Raw genomic sequence first — 24,100 nt, 5'->3', positions numbered from 1 at the left:
AGTTCGCGCATTCGTCGTCACGGGAGGTGAAGGCGGAATGGTGTTCCCAAGGATCCTTCACGGATGAAACCATGCATGAAAAGACCGAATCCGGTTTGCCGAGGCAGCCAGACAGCATGCTGCTCAGTGTGTCGTCTGATCTTTCGAAAACCGACCAGGGGCAATGACATCTGGGTTTGCAACGTCGTAGATTCCAATGCGTTGCAGTCGGATGTCGGATGTCGTCAACACGCTCCTGGTCAAGGATCGCAGATGGGCCAGATGGTATGCGCATTACCGCCAAAGGTTATATGTGATGCTATAGTGCTAAGCGAAGAGCCGAATATCACCCTGGGACTTCAGATGAGGTAGAGTCAACACCTGCGATCAGTGCGTTGGAGGGTATGTCCAGGGGCTATTATAGACGTGCCGATAAAGAGACACCATCCTCAACCGCATACCATCTACAGCTTCGCCCTGCCACCGCCGCCCACCCTCTCAGAAACCGGCACCGGCGACGAACCCCCGGCCCAACCGCAAACTCAAACATGAACCGATGATCAACGCCCACCCCATGCACGAACCGCGCAACAAAAGCCCTTAAGATCGGCCCCAACCTCTTATCCGTGGTCTCGGCGCACTTCCCCTCCATAGCCGCAAAGAACTCCCCCGGCCGCCCATACAGCAGCGCACTCTCCGCAGACCCTTCATAGCTAAACGCCCCCGTCCCCGCCAGCGCCGCGAACGGGAACCCCATCATGTCAAAGGTGCGATGCAGCTCCGCGTCCGCGAGCATAATATAATGCCTTGCGCCCTCGAGACAGGACCGCACCTGCCCCGCGCGGAACAGCACCGCCGCCAGTAAGTGCCTGTTAGCCGCACGGTGCCGTTTCGGCACGGCTAGGGTGCCCCAGTCGACCGTCCTGTCCGCCCAGTCGGCCTCCTCGACGAGGCCGTGGTGCGCCTGGAACTGCGCGGGCGTGACGCCGGCGTACTTCTCCGCCTCCCGCAGCGTCAGGAAGCCCAGGTCCGCGCGCGGGCGCATGGCTCGCAGCGCGCCGACGGGGCGGCGGGCGAGCTGGTCCATGGCGAGGAAGAAGGTGCTGACATCCTCGTATAGGCCGTAGATCTGGCGCATCTGTCCTTCGTCGTTGCCGAAGGTCTCCTCGAATACTTCGCGCTCGATGTGTCGGGCTAGGTTGGATAGCTCGTCTGTCCCGTCCAGCCGGTACACGATTAGGGCATCGGTGACTTTAGGGGGCTGTTCAGCAAGCAGCTTTCGGGACAGTTTGTCCAGATCGGCGTCACTCAACGTGTAGCGGGCGATATCTGCCGGGGCGACCGGCGCCTTCTCGCTGAGAGTTAGATCTGGAGCCGATGAGGAGCTGAAATCCTTAGCGGCGATGTCGCTAGCCTGGAAGTAGTCGCGCGTGAAGTCCACCACCAGCTTCGGGTCGAACTGCTTGCACGTGTAGATGTCGACGCTGAAGAACAGCAGAGGCTTCTCCCAGGCGTAGAAGTGGGCGCCGCTGGTCTCCCAGTGTATCCATCCCGCCCAGCCGTAGAGATCGCTCTTATGCGTGACCGGCTCGAGCAGGCGGGTCATCCGCGTGATCTCCGACAGCTTGGACAGGTAGTCCCTGATCTCGCTCTCGCCGATGGCCTTGGCCGGGTAGCCTTCGACGACGAGCCGCTGGCGCAGGATCTGCGGGGCTAGGTCGGCGTACTCTGGAGGCATTGTTATCAGTGTTTTCAATATGTGCTTGAGGTATTTACTCTCTTCCTACAGGACTGGATATTGGAGGTTCAACGGGGGGTATAAGTCGTGAGTAGTAATCCGGGACATTAGCAGAGGGTCAAGAACCCTCAGCTCTTCAAGACATATGACCCAACGCCAAGCTCTCGCCATGGCGAGCGGACTGGAAAATGAACGATTATATCCTCATACGGACCATTGCCAACAGTTGTAAGTGGCCTGTTGGTTCAGGTTCAGGTGGTTACGATGATGACTCGCAGGCCATTATTGTTCAGCTGAAGACAGGGGTGCGAAATAGGAGCGGAACAGCGCCGTCATAAGCATCTGGGAATTTCGAGTGGAGTCCTGAGCTGGAGTCTCTACAGCTGCAGCATGACAAGTAGATCATTTTTCGAACTGCCTGATGCGTATAAGTGAGTTGCAGCTCTTCTGTTCTTGCATGTAGCAGTGCTGCATCATAGCCTGCTTCGTCGTTGTGTTGGTGCGATTGCCTTGAGAAGGGCGGCTTCTGACAAATAATCATGTTGGCCGTTCCTCCTACGTCTGTCGGCAACAAGAGTCAACGGCGACAGGAATACCGAAGAAACCTACGAGAGCGGGTGGGCAAGGCAGATAAATATGCATGACATGGAGCAAATAAGATGCCCGATTACCATTACGTGGTTGCGAGAAATGCAAATGGAAGCAAAGCCAGGTAGGTTTGGTAGGTTGGAAGGCAGCGAGTGGCCAAAAATGCACTTTCCAGTTCCGAAGACTGACAGCTGCTGCCATAGACGGCTCCCGCGCCGTCTATTCCGAGTCGAAGCATTCCCCAACTCCGCCCTAAAAGATACACGAGCTACCCCTATCTGAAGCGCCGACAGATCAAATAGGGGTAGCTTGTACATCGACTTTTGTGATACTTTCTTTTCCCCAGAACATCGATGGTACCCAATGACTTTGAATCGACGAAAACGTATCAAAGTCTCTTAACTCAGGCTGCTTGTCGAGTCCTAACACTACCACCCAGCTATCCAGGAGGTCCAGAATCTCATGCTCGAGAAACCCCACCACCACCAATCGTCGGACGTAGAGCCGATAAGGTCGGCTGTAGCTGACTGACTGATGATGACTTTTAACGAGGTTCACATGCTGTCAGCCTGGTGACATTCCTACGACAACGGAAGCACGACGCCACAGGCAGACTCGAAAAACCCAAACCAACTACTGGATTGTACAGATTCTCTTCAATTCACACGCCTCTCTAGCTTAGCTTTACAAGTACAGAATCGCCCCTCATGCTGTTCCCCTCTCCTCTGAGAATCACAGCCGCGTAGCGTCGTCGTAATTGTGACCTATCTTTGGGCCCCGTTGGGAAAATCCATACTCCGCGTCTATGCCATGCCAATTGCGCATTACTATCAAGAGAACAAAAAACCATAGGCTGTGATATATGTGTGGGAGAGAGAGTTTTGTTACGCTTTTGGGTTGCAAGCTAATGCAGCCTCAACCCGCCACGTCCTTGTTTTAGCTTCTCATGGAAAGGGGTTTCGGTTCTTTCGATGATGGCTTAACAAGTGACCACTTCCACCGCACTCGCTCCCTTCCAAACTCCACCTTGTCGTTGCGACTCGGCTTAGACCTTGAGAAGACGGGCAGCCTGGTTCGCGATGATGTCAATGGTAGGGAAGGCCATCTCCTCGAGCTTGGCAGCGTAGGGAGTGGGGACCTCAGCACCGGTGACACGCTGGCCGGGGGCGGCAAGGTAGTCGAAGCCGTACTCCATGGCGAGAGCGAGGACCTCGGAGCCGACACCGAAAGCGGGGAAGCCGGACTCGACGACCATAAGGTGGCGCGTCTTCTTGATGCTCTGGATGATGGTCTCGAGGTCGAGGGGCTTGACGGATCGCAGGTTGATGACCTCAGCCTCGACACCGTACTTGGACTTGAGCTGGTCGGCAGCCTCAAGCGACTGGCCGACGCAGCGGGAGAGGGTGACAATGGTCAGGTCCTTGCCGGAGCGCTCGACCTTGGCCTTGCCGATGGGGAGAACGAAGTCGTCCTTCTGGGCGGCCTCGGACATGGGGAAGGCCTGGCCGTAGAGAAGCTCGTTCTCGAGGACACAGACGGGGTTGGGGTCACGGATGGCGGCCTTGAGAAGACCCTTGGCATCCTCGGCGGACCAAGGCGCGACGACCTTGAGACCGGGGATGGAGCCGTACCAGGCGCTGTAGTCCTGGGAGTGCTGGGCGCCGACACCAGCGGCGAAACCGTTGGGGCCACGGAAGGTGATGTTGCAGGGTTGGATACCACCGCTCATGTACAGGGTCTTGGCGGCGGAGTTGACAATCTGGTCAATGGCCTGCATGGCGAAGTTGAAGGTCATGAACTCGCAGACGGGGTGGAGACCGCTGAGGGCAGCACCGACAGCGAGACCGCAGAAACCGGACTCGGTGATGGGGGTGTCGATGACACGGCGGTCGCCGAAGCGGTCCAGAAGACCCTTGGTCACCTTGTACGCACCATTGTACTGGGCGACTTCCTCACCGAGGACGAAGACCTTGTCGTTGGCCTCGAGCTCCTCGGCCAGAGCCTCGTTCAGAGCATCACGGACCGTGTACTCCTTGACGCCCTTGTTGTCGGCGTACGTCCTTCGCTGAGCGAATATGGGGGTGGCTCGGGGAATGGATCGGATGGTGGAGGTGGCGAAGGGAGAGAAGGCGGTGGCTCGCGAGACGGAGGCCGCAGCGCGGGCTGCCGGACGAAGGTATCGCGACATTTTGTGGGAGGGCTATCGGCAGACGAGCGTCGAGCGAAGGGTCAATTGGCCAAGGGAGGGTAGAAGGAAAAAGAAAGACTAGATCAAGTCCAATCCGAGATCCACCGGAAGAAATGGCAGGCAGATGGGCAATTGACAAAAAGTGAGATTTCGGACTGGGGATCGGAAGTCGTGGAAGGGTGGAAAATCAAGTCAGCATGCAAGCCGCAAAAAAGTGCAGGCGTTGAAGTTGCAGGGGGTTGAGCGGGTGAGCTGCTGAGTCGATTGGAGCTAAGCTGTCGTTGTCTGTCTTCAAGTCCTGCTTCAGCTTTCTCTCTCTGTGCTCTCTGGCTCTCTAACCTTAGGTTATCTGGAGGGATCTGGGGCTACTGCTGCTGGCGGACAGCGTGCTGGTCGCAATCAAGCAACCAGATTCGTTGGAGGGATTTTTTCCCTCTAGCTGGTACAGCCTTTGTAATTTTTGCTGGATACTTTCCCGCCGCTGAGCCAATCGCCGTCCAGCAAAGCCAAGTCAGGTCCCGACTTTTGCGCTCAACTTTTTCTCGGGGAGAATAGGAAAGCGCTCTTGTTGGGCTTGCCCACGATATCTCAATTGCGCTAGTTCTCTTCCAGCCTAGCCCGGCACCGAATCTGGAACCAGCTCAAGGGTCCTGTTTCTTATCAGAACAGAATCTCCGACTCTATCAACGACAACAGGAATCTTCGTTGGGGATCCCCGGTGCCAATGCAACTCGAGTGTGGAATCACACGTAGGTAGATGCATATAAAACACCAAGCACATTGCCTCTGCCCATGCCTCCACGAATTGCTTGATTCTTCTACCAATTGGGTGTTGCTGCAGCATGTCAAGTATCGGCCTGATATGCACAAAGCTATCAAAATGCTCAATCCATTACCCAGGAGAGCTACAAGTCGGGGCCTTGAGAGCTTGAAAGCCCCGAAGCTCCAGCAGGTCCCAGCGAGTAAACCTAACCAAAAAGTCAATTCGCAGCGCCACTGGCGCTCCATGCATTACTACCAGCTTCCTTACGTGGATCAACAAGTTTGTTCATAAGTTGTATTAGTTCTAACATGCTCTTTTGTCGATGCTGACTCTTTCGCAAAAACCCCCAATACTCCGCCAAATGCTAAGGTCGGGTTCGGAAAATAGATACATAGAATCAAGGGACCAGAACTCGATCCCAACCCGTCCCCGGTCTCTCCTAGCTACATAGGTATGCAGTAAGACGGGGGCGCGGTGGGTGCTGTCAGCTCGGCCCTCTATTACTACTAAAGGATATATGCAGCTTTGGTCGGCTGTCAGGTCCCGTCATGTCGCGGTCTCGTGACGTCTGCCCTCTTCTCTCGTGAGGGATGCTTGGTATTTGTGTGATGTTTGATGTCATCAGTGTGCGTACCCCTACTGCACCTCATTATGTTCTTCTGTGCGCGCCTCTCCTCTCTTGCGATCTTTTCTCTTTTATGACGAACCGTTGGTGTCGGCGGGCTTCTTGCCGACCATCAGGTACATAGGGGTGAACAGGTGCTCCCTGCCTCCAGCAACCAGGCAGTCAGCGGCCACGGCCAGACTGTCGGCGGTCTTGCGAGTACCGGCAGGGGCAACCCTCAGCATCTCCAGCATACCGGCGAAGCGATGGGCAAGGCCACGTCCCCACCAGGTCATGCGCGCAATGGTAGGGATATCGTAGATGCTCTGCATGTACTTCCACTGGCCGGCCAGGGGCCAGTACCAGGGCATGGGGTCGGGGCGGTCAGCCAGATCCTCGTGGTGCATCATGGTGAAGCCAGCGATCTTCATGGCCTCGAGACCCTCCGAGACCTTGACCATGTTGGAGATACCGTCACCCTGCTCGATACCCAGGCGGATCTCGCGATGGTGCAGGTTGTCATTGTCATAGTCGTCAGTCATGAGCCATTCGTAGACGCCGAAGACGCCACCGGGCTTCAGGACGCGGAAGATCTCGCTGTAGACGCCCGACAGCTCGGGGGCGTGCACGGTAGCCTCGATGGCGTAGACGGCATCGAAGCTGTTGTCGGGGAAGTCCATCTGCATGAAGTCACCCTTGACGAAGGCCAGCTGGTGCGACAGACCCTCCTTCTTTGCGTAGGCGGTGGCGCGCTGGATCTGGTAGTCGTTGTTGTTCAGGCCGGTAATGTGGGCACCGGTGAACTTGGCGATCTCGCGGGCGGGGCCACCCACACCGCAACCAACATCCAGCACCTTCATGCCCTCCTTGATACCGATCTGGTGTGCGAGGTAGTGCTCGTGGCGCGCGATGGCCTGGTAGAAGGACTCGCCGATCGAGTAGCGGCAGAAGTGGAAGGACTGGCCCCAGCCATACTCGTACAAGTCGGTCGCGAGGTTGTAGTAGTGGCGGGTGAGCGTGGCGTACTCAGCGGTTCGTTTCTGAGGACAGAGAGTAGAAATTAGCTTCATAGGTTCTTGCACAGGCAGGTCGCACGAAAAGGATCGTACGACCCCCTTTCGAGCGCTGCCAGGTGGCTTTCTGGTGCAAAGTGCTACTTACCGCTCGCGTCTCCTCGGTCTCGTCCTTCGCGGCCTGGTTGTCCCAGTGCTTGAAGTACTCCTCTGTGGCAGCGCGCTGGGCGGCGGTACCGCCACCCTTACGCAGCATGGCGCGGAACCCACCATCGGCCCCCGAGGCCTCGCCGTGCATGGCGGTGTTGAAGGCGGCATCGCGCTCGCGATCCTGCTTCTCGAGGATCTTGCTCTTGCTAGCCATGTTGAATGATGGGGCGTTGTTGAAGAAGGGCTAAAGCGGGCAAGATGATTAAAAGTTGGGTATGCAAATTAGTCGGGAGGAAGGTAAAGGAAGAGGAAGGAGAGGAAGGAGCGATGATCTGGAAGTAGTAGTGGTACGATCACAAGAGCCTCCGCTTGTCAAGTTGGCCAGCGAGTCAAGTCAACTTAAGAAAAGGGAGCTGCTAGCAATAGCGGTAGCAGCGGTGGTAGCAATAGTAGATCTGGTCTATCATTTGATTAATATGGATCCCCTCTCCCCGTCACGAAGGGAGAGCCCCGAGCATCTGCCCAAGCGACAACAGCCTACTGTACCATTCAGGAGAAGAAGCACATGCTGGCTGCCACCGCTAATGTTGCTTGTTATTGCCTGGTAGTGAAATGTTCAGATGCCTTTCCGGCTCCCTGCTTGATGCCCCTCTCCGTTGCGAAACTGCCAAAGTCAATTGGCCAGCTCATCGCTCGCTATGCCCGTCGTAGTTAGCTGCCGGAAATTCGACAGCAAAAGTTCGAATGGCAATTTCATTTGCCAATGGTTTTAGCCTCAACCAGGGTCTGGCAATCGAGTTTAATCGCGTCGTCACATTGGCCAATTTTGTTTTGCCCAGATGCCATCGGGCGGAACGATTGGTCGCCGCGACCCGAATACGGGATACGTGTACGAACCCGAATAAGCCACGAAAAGGCGGCATGAATGTGGCTACAATAAATAGGGGGTTGAGGGGCCGATACCTCAACTTTTCGCTGCAAAAGTAGGTGAATGAGCGACATTGTCAACTTGGGCGTAATTCCAGAGCCAAGTGAAGCTGCATGTATCATGAATCATTGTGTGTGAAATAATTGACCATAGCCATTCGTCTATCATATCAGGGTATCTCAAGTTGAATGAATAGTTTGTCCAGTGGTAACACATTCTCTCCTGATGAATAGTAAGTACGGCAAAATATAGCGGAAGCGACGCCATTGAGGTGATATAATTTTATTCCACTGGGCATGATGCACATCCTACTGAACGCGATGCCTGATTAGAGAAATAGACCTATCAGTTATTTGCAGCAAGTACCTATCACACCAAAGACAGCGTTGTCCATCAAGGGGTTACGATAGCCTCCATGTAAGAGGTCGTCCACCAACCCGACCATCCTCAAACCTCCACCACCGCCGTCCCATCAAACCCAGGCGACTGGCTGAAGCTGTACCCGCGCTGGTTGGTATAGATGCGTTTCCCGTGGCGCTCCTCATCCACAAAGTCGCAATTGTAGTGCGTGTGCCCAAACGCCCACAGCCTGACCACCTCGCTCTCCCAGCACGCCTCGCCGCCCAGGTCCGTCGCGAACCCGGACTGGATGGGGCTGCCGGCGTGCCGGGGATCCTGCGCGCGCGCGTCGAGCGTCGGGCAGTAGTGCGTCAGGACGGCGATCCTCCGCTTCGGCGCCGTGGCTGGCCCCGAGCCGGATGATGATGATGCCTCGAGGGAGGTGACCTCGGCGTTGAGCCAGGCGAGGTCGCTCGCGTGCGCCGCGTTGTGCTCGTCGAGGCCCCAGTCCTCGATGTAGTTGAAGTCGTTGAGGCGGAGGCCGACGTCCTTCCGCGCCTTCGGCGGCACGTGCGAGTAGAGCGTGCATCCCAGGATCGTGACTCCTCCGTCTCCATGTCCCTCCTCGTCGTCATCAATGTCGAAGCGTGTCTGGTCCAACAAGACGAAAGTCCCGAGCTGCTCCCCCGCTTGCTTCCGAGCCGTCACATCCTCTTGGAACTTGGCCATGGAGGCCCTTGCCTCCTCCCAGCTCGAGTGGTATGGCTCGTGGTTGCCCAGGGCGAGCAGCACCGCCTTGAAGTTGCGCAGCTGCGCCAGGAGAAACTGGGTGTACTCGGCATAGTCCTTGGCGAGGCATCCGATATCACCCAGGAGAGCCAAGTATGGAGCTTTGGGGACGATCTCGAAGATGTCATATGTTTTCGGCGCCTCCAGATGGAGGTCCGATTGGATTTGGATCTTGACCATCGTGGCTGAGATTGATATGTAGATGAAATGTTGCAGTTGGTCCTTGGATGGTGCCTCCTTCGAGTTGTTGTAGTGGAATGGATTGATCAATCACTGCCCTCTGATCTCAAACCAAGCAACTTCTTGAACGCGGTCTTTGAATCACACACTATGAGTCAGACTCTCCATAGTGCACACTGTGAGTGGAATAAACACGGTTTCTAACCCTTCATCTCTGGCTTGAGTGTAAATTCAGTCGGCAGGTTATGCGTCACAGGCTATGCAACATTGGCGTCTACGGAAAGGGGGAGAAATAAGCTTAGATCTTTGTGTCCTTCCTGCTTGACAAGTACCTACCTCTCTCTAGGCAACAGCTTCGAGCGGCGCCAGTTGCCAATAAGCTCCACCCAGCTGGCCTTGGTAACGCCATTGGTCGTTACAGTCTCTCAGACGCCAATGCAGCGACTGGATGTTTGCTGTTCTGGATTGACAAGATATCGGTAGCGCGATTGATTGATGTGACGATGCCTGCGATAGGTTGTTGGTTGATTACACAGCGAGACCCCGCCCCCAAACAGCCTCTCCGTCTACAGAGTAATAGTTGAGAAGAGGGCGGAGACATCAGATGGTAAGCCCAACTTATTTGACCCTCGAGAGTTATCGTTGATATCGATTTATTGACACAATCTGTAGTTCTATATAGTATAAAGACGGTATCATGGGTAAGTTGCGCAGCCAGCTTGTTCGTTGGCCAAGTATGGTATAAGCCAATATTCGTAGACATCGTAACCCCCGCCATTGTGACCCAAGTTTTCATATCGAAGAGGCCGTTCGAGGAATCATGCAATCTAATAGTTCATAAAACGATGCGTAATGTGTCAGCCCAATGCATTCAATCCTGCGGCGATGCGTTTCTAGGGTATGGAGAGTGAGCCGACGTCCTATCGCCTTCCCCGCCCTTCTCGAGATCTGCTTCCCTGCCTGGTGAGTTCCGACCACCCAGGGCTAGATTGGAGTGAGTATAGTTTCTTGCGGGTTCCATGACATGGTCCTCGGCGCCAGAATTCTTGACACCATCGCTGGCGCGTGTGTCATTGGACTTTTGGAACTTCTTCAGGAACGCATGGTAAGCCTTTTGGTAAGTTTCTATTTTTTTGAGTTCCCAGAGGTTCTTGTCATTCAACCAGTCCCAGACGAAGAAGATGACAATGGTTGTTGGGACCGTGAAGGCCCAATAGACCCAGAAGTTGTCCTTGGTCAGGCCGGGTTCCTCTAGCACGGGGATGGACCAGAGCGCGGCGAAGAAGGTTGCAGGGAGAAACGCCATGGTCATCAGGGCGATCACCTTCATGGTGCTGCCGTCCCGTCTGGCACGGTCGGCCAAGGTATGGCCAATGCGGGTATCTTCCCGGGCAATCAGCCCAGAAACCTGGAGTTGGTTAGCTTGGTGTTATCTTGTCGTGCTGCGTGTACAAGCGGCAGTAACTCACGACGTTGGCTTGTGCCTTGGCTCGTTTCTGTGTAGAGAGGGCCGACTCGTTGACCGTGTGGATCCTGGCACGCAGTAGCTTCACCGCACCGCGCATAGACTCGGCCATCAACGTGAACTGCCTAATGATGTGCTCCTGTCGTTCTTGTTCAACGTTCAAAACGACAGCCGATCCATACTCCTGGTGTTCGGAAGCATTTACAGCTTCCTTGACGGCCTTTTCAAGCCATTCTCCAGGCGTCGGTGTTTTCCAGCGTGTCGGCCATGGATTGTGCAACGTCGACACTTTTGGATAAAGTCGAAAAGACGCCGATCACTTCAGCGATTCTCCTGGAAGCCCTGGAAAGAGCGGCCACCTCCTTTTTGGATTCTTCGGCTTCCTCCTGCTGCCCAGCCTTGCTGGCCTCAATAAGTGTGTCTTGACGACGACAGTCCTCCTGCCGTTTGTCAGCGTTCTTGGGGCGATGGGTTTTGTCGTTCTCGGTCTCTTTTGGTGCCTTCAGGTTCAGCTCTTCCTTTTTTCTCGCCCACGCCCCGTGTTTCGTCATCAGCTCGATGTCTCCGAGGCTGTAGCCGTCTGTAATAATGACTCCATCCAGATAGCAAGTTGCATCAACCAAGCCAAAGAAAGCTAGAGTCAGAGGATGATACAGATGAAGGGGCTTGAGTCCAGGCAGATAGAAGTCAAAGTCTTTTTTCTCCTCATCCGGTTGGTTCTGCTTCGGCTTCTTCAACCAGGAGTGCTTCTTCCAGTCACTCCGCTCAGAAACCAGGGCTCTAGTCTCCATCGTCTCTGCATTGAATGACCAGGCCAGGGAGTACATGTAGTCCTTATAGAGGAAGCTGTAGCGGCGGTTCCCATTGTCGACATGATACCATCCTGATCTTGACGAGACCAGGAATCCCAGCAATGATTCATCCAGGCCGAGGTCCTCGAAAAGCCGCTTGAACTCGTCCTTCTTCAGGCCAAACCCTTTCTTTTTCTTCTTGTTCACGGGCAAGAATACCAATTCGAGAGACGCGGACGGCCTACCCAAGGCTTTGCGCGCTTTCCGAGTTTCCTTCAAAAGTTTGGCTAAGTTGTGCTCGTTTGATTCCACATAAGTTGGTTCGAACACCTCGCCATCTGTGTGGGCAGCACTGTACAAGTAGAGTTGATCGCATGGTTCATCGGTAAACCGGTCGCTTTTTGAAGCTCGCTCATACTCAAACGAAGAGTAATTACGCAGGATGTCCATGCTGCCAAAGACTCGGGTCGCCGCCAGCAGAACCCAGATGAGGCTGGGGTTGAGTGGGCTGCACTCTTGTGGAGCGAAAATAGTCTTCAATGCAAGGGAGAAAACAGTCTCGCTATGTCGCCAAAGAAATAACAATTCAGGAAGACGCCCAACCTACTCGACAAGAATGAGTCCGCCTAGAGACTGATGGGAACCCAATGAGTTATTACGAAGCGACCAAACACCCATTGTGAAGCGGGCTGTCGGTATTTGGGAAAGAAAAAAAGCTGACAAGGGGTGGAACACCAACCTGCTGCAAGCCAGGGTGCAGTGCAGGGGCGCGGCACAGCTGAGATTGGTGTGCTTATATGGACAACGAACCAGTGCATGCAGCTTCTGTGCAGCATTCTCTTCCGGGCGGCAGCATCGTCCTCCACACAATTTGCAGATCGATAGGTCCAGCAGCAAACCGACATGTTACAGGCTCAGCTTTTCGGCGGCCAGCCTGGCCCGATGTGGTGATGATAAGACATGTTTGCGCAAAAGCAACTGGACAAGACAGCCCCAACCGCCGGTGTCACCTACAAAGACCCATCAATTTCGCGCCAGCCCGATCCTGCGGGTTATGAATGGCGTTTAGGCTGGCGCCAATCCAGCCGCAACGGAAGCCCATGTATACCTAAGCACATGTATATACATGGCTCAAATTGGGTGGGAAGCGAAGGCGATTGTTGCCTGTGTGACAAATGGATGCCGTGACCCTCGTGGGACTCATCCCGTGCCCATCTTGGTATGACATGGATGTTTGCTCAACTGGGCTGCGGTCCAGTCCAGGGCTGAGTTGAGTGGCTGGGGCAGTGCTTACTTTAGGTTGTGCAGTAGTTGAGTGGTGGTGTGCATTTGCATTTGGCATGCTGAGTCCGACTGGATAAGTCGGAACCTGGCTTACCCCGCACCGACACGGCAGGCGGAAGAGACCTGACTGCCTCATTGCCTGGGGAGCCTTGGACAACTTGGGGGGCAGACAAGGCTCTCTGCTCACCCATCCTCTCGCCCTGATTGGACTTACCCGCCTCCAAAGGGGTGATGACTACCTGATCGGTGACTCGTTCGCAACAAGCGCTCACCAAGTCGGTTCTCTCTTCTTACAAGCCGCAGCGATCAGGTGCTGAGTCCCTCTTTTTGCGCATTTCGAATGTCGCTCTAGCCAGCAGGCAGGCGACTTAGTTATTTACACTTGTGACCCTTTTTCTGTGGCAGTGTGTACCAGCCAGACACTACGGTACGCCCTCCGTGGCACGCAATCCACCATCAGCATGTCCGTTAAGCGATTACGTAGCCTCATAAAGCGCGTGGTCAAGCATACCTTTCAGAGCCGTCCAAAATTAACAATCAACACAGCAACACCCGACTGCGAAGCGCCCCTGGGAATGAGTCGCAGGTACAAGTTCACAACCGTTCAGGAGATATTTGTGGACTACACAAAAGATGGCCAGAACAGCTCCAGCTCGCCCACCACCATCGCCACCTACGACCAATTGGGCATCATCGAGGAGAAGGATTATGACCAGGACCGCAAGCCATCGCCTGCCTTCTCCTCGCAATGGAAGAGGCTGGAAGACCATATCGCAAAGCTGAATCGGGAATGCGACAACCATGAATCGTATAAAGTGATATACGTCGTGCGCCATGGCAGGGGTGTTCACAACGTCGTCATGGATGCGGTGGGCTCCAAATGGAAGGTATGCGATCCCCCGGTGCCAAAAGTCTGCAAATTGTAGCTTGCGCATCTACTAACCCCCTGTATAGGAGAAATGGGCACTGGTGGATGGAGCTAGGTTGGACGAGCTCCCTGAGATGCCTGAGCTGCCTGCGTCACATGGCGATAAGGATGGGCGCATAAATTGGGTTGATTCGCCTCTAGTTCACAAGGGGAAGAGAGCAAGCCCGAGAGCTAGCGAGAGACTGGGTGAAGTGGAATAGAGAGAACGGGATGCCTATCCCGGGGACTATCTACACGAGCCCCATGGTCCGATGCCTGGAGACAACGGAGCTTATATATGGCGACGTACTTCGGGAGAATGGGCGCAACATACAGCCTGTCATCAAGGAGAACCTAAGAGAGCGGCTAACGAATCATACATGTGATAGAAGAAGGACCAGATCAAGTATAGAGAAGAACTTCCCCAAGTTCTACTTTGAACCCGGTTTCAAGGAGGAGGATACGCTTTGGAGGGCCCGGAGTACAGATGGGTCAACCACGGCAGAGACAGACGATGAGCATACAGCTCGCAAACAGCGCCTTCTCGAGGATATCTTCGACACGGACAACTCTCACTTCATATCGTTGACGACGCACTCGTATGCCATCTCGGGCATTCTAGCCAGTGTCGGATCACCACCTTTGCGGGTTAAGGAAGGGTCTATGCTTGCTATGCTGATTAAGGCAGAGAAGGAACTACCCCCTATGAATGGCAACAGTTCAGGGGGTGGGACTACCAAACATTCCTAATTAGCAAAAGCTTTGAGCCCAAGCGGAAAGAATCATGACCTTACCCCTGGAGAGCACCGAGAGTCGAGTTTTGGGGGTTGATCATTGTGATTTGATTTTACGAGTAATGATATATATGGGATTTGTGACGGGGAGATACCTAGCTGCAGAAGCAAACACTGTCCGGGGAGGTCACTTGGGGTGTACGAATACCATACAGGGTTCGGCGTTGCTGGTGTGGTTGGATATACGGTTATTCTTTTCACACGGCGCAGATGGTTTATGATCATGGTTTATTCGTTTTCAATACTTAATAAGCCACGCATCCCTTACGATGTAGTGAATACAAGTCGAGGCCAGGAGGGGTGTGACTGTTGTTTCAGAAGTCACAAGTTGGAAAACAAGTCATGCCGGCAAACTCTTTGTCCTTGCGGGTCGGCTGGGCTGAGTTACTAGGACCAACCCAGCCATGTGCGCCGGCTTGAACAAAGAAGTTCTCGCTTGCTAGAAACGCCGTGTTTCCTCCTCCGTTACGGTTGGTTGTTGGGCATCGCCTCCTTCCAACAGCAAAACGCAAACCAGGTGGTCTTCCTGCGGCCTTGGGTATTTAGTCAGACTTTTTCCGGAGGAATCATACGGAAGCAGCCTAACCAGACACGGAGTAATTACACCTGCAGCCTAAATCTGACTTGCCAAGCGTCCGCACTAATTATTGCACTTAAGTCACTTCGGGCCTTTCCCTTAAAATTCATCGCCATTTTTACCTTGGCTTCATATCATTATGGGAAAATACGCGTTCTCCCTGGTAGACAACGTATTTGAGGACATCTTCCGGACAGACCCAAACAATAGGAAGCCCCCAACACTTATCCGCCGACCACAGCTGGGTCTCATACCAGATTTCGACAGGGCAAGCAGTTCTTGTGATAAGAGTATCTTGCAGCCATGGGCCCGGATTCGCAGCTACGTGGACGAACTTAACATGAAGAACAAGCAAGGAGCAAAGTATAAAGTGATCTTCGTACTACGCCACGGTTACAGCTTGCATAATTACATCGAAAAGGGGGTGAAACGGGTGAACGAGGCAGGGGAAGAGGTGAAGAACGACTGGAGGGTAAGCTACCCATCCAAAAAGTCCAACAAAATTTCAAGAAACTAACATTTGGTAATCTGATAGAAAGGATTAAAGTTTGCTTATCAGAAAGAGGTCAGCTTGGAAGCTCTCAGGGGAGCTGGCTGCGAGATTCCACGGGTTTTGGAGGATCATCTCCATGGAGGTGACCCAAATGCGGCGGCAAGGGTATCACTTTATGATGCCGCACTGCTTCCAAAGGAAATAACGTTGCAAATACGTGGCTCGGGGGTCACAAATAACGATGCAGAAGACCTAGGCAAGCAGTGGGTGAGCTGGGTCGAAACCGACAAGTTCCCATTGCCAGATGCCATCTACACCAGTCCCCTGAGTCGCTGCCTCGAAACCACCAAGAAAGTATACGGACCCGTCTTTGAAGCCCACGGAGGAGCCCACGAGTTTCGGCCGATCATCATGGAGAATCTGAGAGAAAAGGGCAACGGCGACGCCTGCAACTATCGCAGCACAACGAAACATATTTTAGACCAATATCCCAACTATACACCGGAGCCGGATTTCGCCCAAAAGGACGAATACGAATACCAAATACAGCAAACAAAGGATGGGGAACCGACAGAATCGAATAAAGAGATCGAAGACCGTATGCGGAAGGTCTTGAATGCCATTTTCGATAACGACGAGACAAGCGTTGTATCTCTAACGACACACTCTTTCAGTATCGGCACCTTGACTAAAGTTTTAGGCAATGCCCGTATATTGGATGAAGGGGATATAACCGCATTTCTCGTGAAGGCGGTTCCGCCTTGATATGATAAGGGGTCGCGGGTTTGGGCAATAAAAGGGGGAGGGGCCTTTCCCTATTCATTCTCGACTACCTCGGAAGAAGGTGGAAAGTCAAACAAGACAGACAGGCTTGAGTATCAAGCTGCTAAGATATTATAGACCGACCGTATCTCTCCGAGTTAGAGCTTGCATCAAACCTCATGATAATTATGTATCAAATTACCGGTTATTACTTTCATTAGTCTCGGAGCAAGAATGACAATATGTGCGGAATACATGGAAATATCCATCAAGAATAGTGAAGCGAAGTGGGCCAACTGATCGACGCGGGATGGAACCGCCCTTGCAAGGATGATGGATATCGATATCTGAGTATTGACAATAACACCTGACACCACCCACTACTGCGCTCCACCTATCCCTCCTACTGTTGTCAAGTGATCTACAACCACGTGCATACATGGCGAAAAAGCCCGAGCAGCATACAACCATGGCATGTTGGCAACCCCAGGAGAAGACCCCATCTCCAAGGGTTACCCCAGAAGCCTACTTTGACCGCATCGCCGATCTGGGGAGGGGAGGAGGAGAAGCAACCGGCCGGGTGACGTGACGAACGGCCTGTAAGTAACTCTTTCGGTTCGTCGGGTCGCTCACGGACCCCGGCCGTGCGGCACTTGTGACCCCTGGTGGCGATGATGGCGATGGCCCCATCCGCAGGATGACTCAACTTCCACTCCAGCGCCTCGGATCGTACGTTCACAGAACGCGGAATGGCTCCGGGGCGTCTCCCTCCGCTGATGAAGTTGCCAAGGCTGTAAGTGCAAGGCAGTATAATCGAGCTGGTCGCGTGGCGACTTACACGGATGCTCGAGCCTGAAAGGAGGTTGTTTACCAATATCGTGGGAGTGGGTGCTCACCCGTACGCAAGTCCGACGCGCTCGGCGCACCTCACCTCTGGGAGATCATCAACGGGGCTGCGCGCACGACACACGAACTCCACTCGTCTAAGTAGCGCCTTGGAGGCCCTCGCCGCGGTGAGGACCATGCGCGGCTGGCTGGGTTCTCCGACCTCTGGCACGTGGTTTGCGATCCTGGGCAAGCTTACAGATTAGACAGGGTCGACTCGTGTGACGCCGGCCAGAAACGCTAGGTTGATGGACAGGTTCGGCGTTGGCGGCGTGCGGTTCGAGAACGAGCTGGGGTGGGAGCGTGGCCTTCATCTCGATGGGAAGGTCATGGTAGAGAAACGGGGTATTTCGAGGCTCATTGGGGAGATGACTACGTTGGCACTGTGCCTCTGCCCGAAGAAAAAAATGAAGGCGGTTTTTGAAAAGGACGAGGAGACGGAACCAATCCATTTGCTCTTATTTACATGCTTCAAGACACACCATGGCATGAAGTAGAATACGTCGTGGATCAATGGCGCGCGTTGGGACTTGTTCTTCTCACATGCTCGTTTGGGAAATCACTTATGTGGCAGCAATTGGCGAAATCCACGAAAAGAAGACTTAATAGATATTTAGGCTTATAAGCAAACATATACTTGGGTAGATATGTATATCAAGATCGTACACGCCTGGCAGCATTCCCACCGCGAAGCGCCAGGGGCAAACAAGCCTCACCTAGTACTTGTACCCCCAGCCCTAGTCGAGAACATCCCCATGGGATCAACACTCTCCTGCAGCGCCTTGTACCTTGCATGCCCGCGATACGACCCCGTAACGTTCTGATCGCCCGCCGCATCGTTCATGAACAGCGGCATGTACGCCTCATCCGCCGCCAACCCGGCCTGCGCGAGCCACTCAGGCAGCCGGCCCTGCAGCCAGTCCGTCATGTCGCGCGCCAGCGCGTACAGCGTCGCATCGTCGAGCCCGTTGATCCAGCCGCACTGCAGCTCCAGCACGAGCCGGTCCGGGTCCGCGCCCGCGAGCCCCATGGCGTTGCCGCCGCGCGCCTCGCTGCGGCGGCCGATGACCGCGGGCAGCGGCTGGAAGTCGGTCGAGCACTGCGCGGTCGGGTGCAGGAGCGTTAGGTAGGCCGAGGTGATGGCGCGCCATTTCGCGGAGATCTCGGCGTAGAGGCCGGGGTTGGTGGGGATGTAGGGGATGGTGAAGGTCTGTAAATAGAGCTGGTCAGTTCCGCGTGCCGCATCAGGAAATAAAGGCACTAATGCTCACCCTGAAGGAGAATCTGGCAACAGATAACGAGCCCAGATCCCCGTTGGCTTTGAGCAGCTGGGCGTAGCTCTGCGTCTTGGCCAAGTCGACCAGGGGCGGGATATCGAGGAACGGCATCAGCGGCCCGCTCGTGGGCTTTTCGGCCCCCTCGTGGAAGTAGAACACGATGGCCGCGGAGCCGTTGAGCGTGATGGCCAGGTCCGTGAAGATGACGGCGGCTTTTGGGTCGTCGGCGTTTCCCGGAACGAAGTTGTGCAGCGCGGCGTAGAGTGCGTCCTTCTTGGACTCGTCGTAGATGCGGGCGCCGCCCCAGACTTGGCCGATGGGGTGGGCTTCGATGGTGAACTGGGTGATGATGCCTGTTAAGGGGAGATGGTGTTAGTACGTAGGCAGTATATCGTGGTGCATGTAATCTTGTACCAAACTGGCTTCCGCTGCCTTTCATCGCCACCGCGAGCTCCGGCTGGGCTTTGGCGTCGATATTGACGATGGTGCCGTTGGGCATGACGGTTTCCCAACCGACTATGCTCTGTGATAAATGTCAGTGCCGTATACGTGACAGAAACGGTCAGGGACCGGGGGAACTTGCATCGGCGGCCAAGCCATATTGCGCGCTCAAGAACGACAAACCACCCTGCAACAGCAGCCCACCCACGCCCACGATCCCAAGCCGACCGCCCACGACCGTGACCCCCGACGGCTCCAGATCCCCAATGACATCATTCCACTCGCCCGCGGGCCGGACGCGGGCGAGCCCCGTCGCCGCGTCGTACGTGGCGCCGACCATCTCGCGCATGGCGACGAGCACGCCGCCGTCGATGCTGCTGTGGCCCGGGTTCGGGTCGTGCCCGCCGCTCTTGACGGTGAACTGGACGTCCGGATGCTTATTGAGCACCCGGACCGCCGCGGATACCTGCTCGGCGTCCCGCGGCGACACGACGCAGGCCGGGCGCAGCTCCCGCAGCGCCAGCGACCAGTACCGCTGCGTCTCGAGCGTGTAGGCCGGCTGCAGCGGGTAGGCGACGCGGCCGGCCGGGAGCGCGTCCGCGATCTCGCGGCAGGCTTGCACGGTGGACTCGCTGGGAGGGGCCGCCGCCGCCTGGACCATCAGGAGCGGCCAGAGGACTCCTAGGAAGAGGTTGAGAGGAGCCATGTTTGCTGGAGGTATGGATGGATACCTTCGCAGTTTACGCGCGGGACGACTACGACGACGACGAAGCAGTCGGCGGTTCCTATCGTGAAGGGAAGGAACCTATGCTCCTCCTAGTTTACTGAGTTCACCATACCAGGAACAGGGCGATCTTGACCGATTCTTATTTCTCTTCTCCACTGCTTCACATCCTCGATCCCCGTCACACGCGAACTTCTAATAGCGCCAAGATACGGTAGCCACCAGGAATCGCTAAAATCACGTCACGCAATTTGGTTGGACATATTTGGCGAAAAGTCAGCACTAAAGGATAAAAAGCAAGGCACGCCGTGTGCCAGGTAAGGGGGGAACAACAACAACAGCGTATATGCAGCTTGCATACATACAATCATTCATATGTGGTATCGGAGCGGTATAACAAGATCTGTGGTACTATAATCAATCCCAAGATCGACTCCAGGACGTGGTGTGGTCCGAGGTCCCATGTGAAGGCTGCTCCGGGAGAGCTCCAGGGTATGGTGTGATTGCATCCCATTCGGGGCGGTTCCGCGATAGGCCTTCAGTCGCTCCACTTTGGGCGGAAGGGAAAACATGGAGAGACAGAGAGAGAAGAGAGAGCGCGGGCTCCATTGTTTCCTGGTTTCCCCTTTTTCTGCAACCTAGTTATCATATCAGAATGACGATAAGTCACATTCCTAAGACAGTGACAAGCTATAAGGTACGCTGGTGTAATTGCTTTTTGGTGTTAACGCCAGGTCCGCATTTGCCCATTTGCCCATGGCGACTCCATCACCCAGTAACCTCAACCCATGCTCCTGGATGGCCGCTTATCACCACGACGAAGAGGAGAGAGAGAGAGAGAAAGAGAGAGCGGCTCCTCTCTTTTGCTTGTGTTGGTGTTGCCCAGGCCCCACTGCAAGGTCAGGCAAACCTTAACAAACCGCGGAAATCAGACGCTCTGCATGCGATCAATCAATATGGGCTAAATTCCCCATTCCTCATGCTACCCAACGTTAACATGGGCAAACTTCAAAGATGCCAAGTGGTGCCCGGATTGGGCGCACAGATGGTGCGATTGTGGGATTCGCGACTCTTAGCTGGAGGTTATAACGGATGTGTACATGTAATAGATCAGATAAAGTAAGAGAGAGAGAGGCAAACAAGGAAAAAGAGAGAAGCGTCAACCGCCGCCTTGGGACCAACACACAGTCGAAAAAAACCGCTGCACGGTCGCGAAGGTTTCGCGGACAGCAGCGTCGGAAATTACATGGGCCAAATTCCCCGTCACCACAGCCCGTGGACGCTGTCATGTCATGATGATGATGCGTACTGACAGACCCTACAGACTTGCCTCGGGAAACCCTAGATTGTGATTTGAGTGTGTGCGTGTGCGAGAGACCCTTGAATTGTAAATTGTGCTACACGTACATATGGACAAGGCAAGGCAAGGCAAGCGCTTTGATATCTACCCGACCCATGACCCATGTGACTCCCGTACTTATGTCTCTAGTGACTGCAGATGGGAAGTCGTCGGAAGCTCGAGGCCGATGCGCGGGCGGACAAATGTTTTCTTGTGTCTTGGGTCGGTCCAGTCGGTCTTGGGAAACCTCGGGATTCAGAATCTCGGTTGACTCCCATGGATGGCCGCGTGGGCACTCACCTCCCTCGTGACTCCTCTTCCTCCCTCCTCCATCCAACAGCGACTTACTCGATCCAACCAACGACTGACTTGCCTGCTTGCTACGCTGCACGTCGTTCGGAGTGCGACATAACATCGCAAAGAGGAGTTTTGCTGACAGGGATGGGATGCAGGAACAGCCGATATTTCCTTGTTTGTTTGACTTGCACGATTTCGCTTCGACGAGTATACATAACCCCCTTTACACCGCGTTTGCCCTCCCTCACTTGCAAATTAATTAGTTGTGCATACATACATCGCTTACCTCGCTCTGTATGTAGGTTTGTATGCATGTACATGGGGGCTCGACTGGGCTGCGCTGGGGGCTGCTGGTCAGAAGGCGTCATGTTCCCTCTCGAACTCCTCGGAGCTTTTATTAGGTTGGGTTCATAAACCATACGCCCTCGTGCGACGTGCCATTTCTTTGCATGTACGGATATTGTATGTACATGTATATATCGACAAATTTCCGACGGGAGGAAGCGCGGCGAAAACAAAAGGCATGGATACGGAAGCATACAGTGTGTACATAAGTACATGGATGCCATCAATGTAAGCAGGCTGGTAGGTAGGGGTAGCTAAAGGTACATGGAGAGAACAGGAGGACCCTTAGAAACAAAGAGTAATGTAATCAATCAATGATTACGAGACGAGACGAACTTTTTTCCAGGGACCGACCCTTGATGTTGCGCTGCTATCCTGATCCCGCGAGTCAGATTGCCTCAAAGCCGTCCGTCCAGGACCGTCACGAGGGGGACGGAGCTAAGATGAACGAGAGTTAAGATCCCGCCCGCTGGGAACAGCTTCAGCGCTAGAGCAAGGAACGGGCGGAACTAGTCAAACAGCACAGCCTCGCTCGAGGGAGAGGGAAAACATGAATTGATACCGGCCGGCTCTGAGGGGGGGGACTGGGAAGTGGAGGCAGAGCGCAGATTGATTGATTGATTTGATTGATTTGATAGATGCTGGCCTACACTGGCTGGCTGCCAGCGTCCATCCATCGGTCGGAATTACATGCATAGCATATTGCGACGGCCCCCATCCCATACGAACCAGCGAATGCGGTCTGGTTAATTAATGTATTTTAAAAAGTAGGCTGCCGACGATAGAATGGCACGGCTCAAGGTGGAGGTGGAGGGGTCTGAATTGGAAATGGGTGACTCGGAAGGTCAATCAAGATCGAGCACTTATGAAACGGCCAGTTTTAATGAAATCCCATCCGCAGCTCTTATCCAGGTCATATTCATGGTCATGGTCACAAATTTGCCCATGTCGGTCGAGATATCGCTGCCACTCGTTACCACATCAGGTAAAATTCCGAGATAGCGAGATACTCGTATGTATTGCTCACACATGCCATGCTGCCATGCCGTGCCGTTGCCATGTCTCACTATTCTCTTGGTGTGGGTGATCTGCAAGACCAACTCTACGTAACCTAACGGCGGGCTCTGCCACCACCAAACGCACAAGACATACATAGGAGAGACATGGTCTTTGCTGGGACCGGTTGACGGCTGTCCCCAAGCGTTCTAAGCGTTCTCTTCTGGCGTCGATCATAGAAGTCAATTGTTAAAGGGCCGTTTGGAGCCACCAAGCTTAGTCGTCGATCCGGAATCTCGGCTTTTGGAGGGGGAATTCCCCTTGGTCTTTGGTCTGCAGCATGGCATTATTCCTACTACCTACTAGGCATTTTGTTTTTTACCTAGTCCCTGTATCAGGATCAGGATCAGGATCGTAAGCCGTGCCAGCCGTACATACAGCAGCACTCGGTGATTTCGAACCTTCTTCGGCCTCCATAGTGACGCCACAAGCGTGTGTTCGATATTGGCGGGTAAAGGCTGGCTCCCCGGGTCACGTACCTTAGGCTAGTTTCATTTTGGGGGTTGGCGCCAGCACCTTGCTGCGTAGCTGCAGCAGCCAGCATCTTGTTGCTGCATATCCCATCCCATCCCATCCCATCCCATCTGCACGCTACGCCTGTTAGCCAGCGTCGTCCAGCAAGGTGCTGGCTTCCTGCTCCTGGCTTTAGTGATGCTGTCGATTGAATCCTGCATGCACGTTAATAGATGCACCTAATGTCGGTACAGTAAGCCTCGTTCTTTTGATTGCTCATCCATGACTGATGAGTCCCATGTCCCGCCCGCCCTATACATACAATACAGACTCGTGCTTTGATGATGTCTTTCCCCATCCCCCGAGGAGGACCTAGCGGCCGCAGTCTATCTCATCCTATCTGTCCGGCCGTCTATCAGCGGAACCTTGGTGCTGGGATGAACGGATCCTGACTGACCCTGATTCTGACTCTGATCCCTCCCGACTGGATGGATCGGGGATGGGTTGAAGCTCGAGCGAGAAACGTCAAACATCAAACAAGCATGCACATCCCTTGAAACAAGAAGGGGTTGGATAGCATCTGGTTCGTCATCTAACCAGCAAGTGATCTAACGACACCTACAGGCATCTGTATGTACTGACAAGCACGCGAACGTATGGAGGGGGGGGTGGTGGTAGAAGTACCGTCAGAAATTGATGACATGGCACTTGCCGACATCGACATGGCCTCATCAGTAGATAATCGTATCATGTCATGACGTCTGGAGCCAGGCTCAAGTACGGACAAGTACGGGGTCGAGTTGACGGGCTTGATAGATTACAAAACTAATCGCGGCCGCTGCTAGCCACGTCGGTCGAGCAAAGGAAAGCAGTCCGGCAGCCTCGCACAAGAAACAACAACACAACAATCGACTGATCAATGCTCTCGGATCGCCTTCAAGGGGGTGCGGC

The 24,100-nt window shown here is 54.3% G+C and overlaps 8 protein-coding genes across 8 annotated transcripts; 2 read left to right on the top strand and 6 right to left on the bottom strand.

Moving 5' to 3' along the window:
* Positions 1-397: 397 nt before the first annotated feature.
* On the bottom strand, positions 398-1,717 carry PG997_010691 (uncharacterized protein; the record flags this gene model as incomplete). The annotated part of the gene is made up of 1 exon (XM_066815006.1): positions 398-1,717. One exon carries the CDS (start codon positions 1,715-1,717, stop codon positions 398-400), a length of 1,320 nt encoding a protein of 439 aa, XP_066664296.1.
* A 1,633-nt stretch (positions 1,718-3,350) lies between these two features.
* PG997_010690 (pyruvate dehydrogenase E1- beta subunit) lies at positions 3,351-4,493 on the bottom strand (the record flags this gene model as incomplete). Its single annotated transcript, XM_066815005.1, has 1 exon — positions 3,351-4,493. The coding sequence occupies one exon, from the start codon at positions 4,491-4,493 to the stop codon at positions 3,351-3,353; it is 1,143 nt and encodes a 380-aa protein (XP_066664295.1).
* Positions 4,494-5,952: 1,459 nt separating this feature from the next.
* Positions 5,953-7,237, bottom strand: PG997_010689 (S-adenosyl-L-methionine-dependent methyltransferase; the record flags this gene model as incomplete). The annotated part of the gene is made up of 2 exons (XM_066815004.1): positions 5,953-6,900; positions 7,022-7,237. 2 exons carry the CDS (start codon positions 7,235-7,237, stop codon positions 5,953-5,955), a joined length of 1,164 nt encoding a protein of 387 aa, XP_066664294.1.
* Positions 7,238-8,398: 1,161 nt separating this feature from the next.
* On the bottom strand, positions 8,399-9,259 carry PG997_010688 (acyl-CoA dehydrogenase mitochondrial precursor; the record flags this gene model as incomplete). The annotated part of the gene is made up of 1 exon (XM_066815003.1): positions 8,399-9,259. The coding sequence occupies one exon, from the start codon at positions 9,257-9,259 to the stop codon at positions 8,399-8,401; it is 861 nt and encodes a 286-aa protein (XP_066664293.1).
* An 871-nt stretch (positions 9,260-10,130) lies between these two features.
* Positions 10,131-12,193, bottom strand: PG997_010687 (uncharacterized protein; the record flags this gene model as incomplete). The annotated part of the gene is made up of 4 exons (XM_066815002.1): positions 10,131-10,667; positions 10,729-10,944; positions 11,045-12,077; positions 12,123-12,193. The coding sequence occupies 4 exons, from the start codon at positions 12,191-12,193 to the stop codon at positions 10,131-10,133; spliced, it is 1,857 nt and encodes a 618-aa protein (XP_066664292.1).
* Positions 12,194-13,260: 1,067 nt separating this feature from the next.
* On the top strand, positions 13,261-14,456 carry PG997_010686 (histidine phosphatase superfamily; the record flags this gene model as incomplete). Its single annotated transcript, XM_066815001.1, has 3 exons — positions 13,261-13,686; positions 13,754-13,818; positions 13,877-14,456. 3 exons carry the CDS (start codon positions 13,261-13,263, stop codon positions 14,454-14,456), a joined length of 1,071 nt encoding a protein of 356 aa, XP_066664291.1.
* Positions 14,457-15,216: 760 nt separating this feature from the next.
* Positions 15,217-16,335, top strand: PG997_010685 (uncharacterized protein; the record flags this gene model as incomplete). Its single annotated transcript, XM_066815000.1, has 2 exons — positions 15,217-15,549; positions 15,613-16,335. 2 exons carry the CDS (start codon positions 15,217-15,219, stop codon positions 16,333-16,335), a joined length of 1,056 nt encoding a protein of 351 aa, XP_066664290.1.
* A 377-nt stretch (positions 16,336-16,712) lies between these two features.
* On the bottom strand, positions 16,713-19,641 carry PG997_010684 (uncharacterized protein; the record flags this gene model as incomplete). Its single annotated transcript, XM_066814999.1, has 8 exons — positions 16,713-16,753; positions 16,798-17,123; positions 17,171-17,184; positions 17,264-17,402; positions 17,934-18,427; positions 18,489-18,847; positions 18,909-19,017; positions 19,144-19,641. 8 exons carry the CDS (start codon positions 19,639-19,641, stop codon positions 16,713-16,715), a joined length of 1,980 nt encoding a protein of 659 aa, XP_066664289.1.
* Positions 19,642-24,100: the final 4,459 nt, after the last annotated feature.

Source organism: Apiospora hydei (genome assembly GCF_038363865.1).
Source record: "Apiospora hydei strain CBS 114990 chromosome Unknown utg000008l_segment0_segment0, whole genome shotgun sequence".
NCBI lineage: Eukaryota > Fungi > Ascomycota > Sordariomycetes > Amphisphaeriales > Apiosporaceae > Apiospora > Apiospora hydei.
The sequence above is the reverse complement of the archived record's forward strand: the minus strand, read 5'-3'. Positions and strand labels throughout refer to the sequence as shown.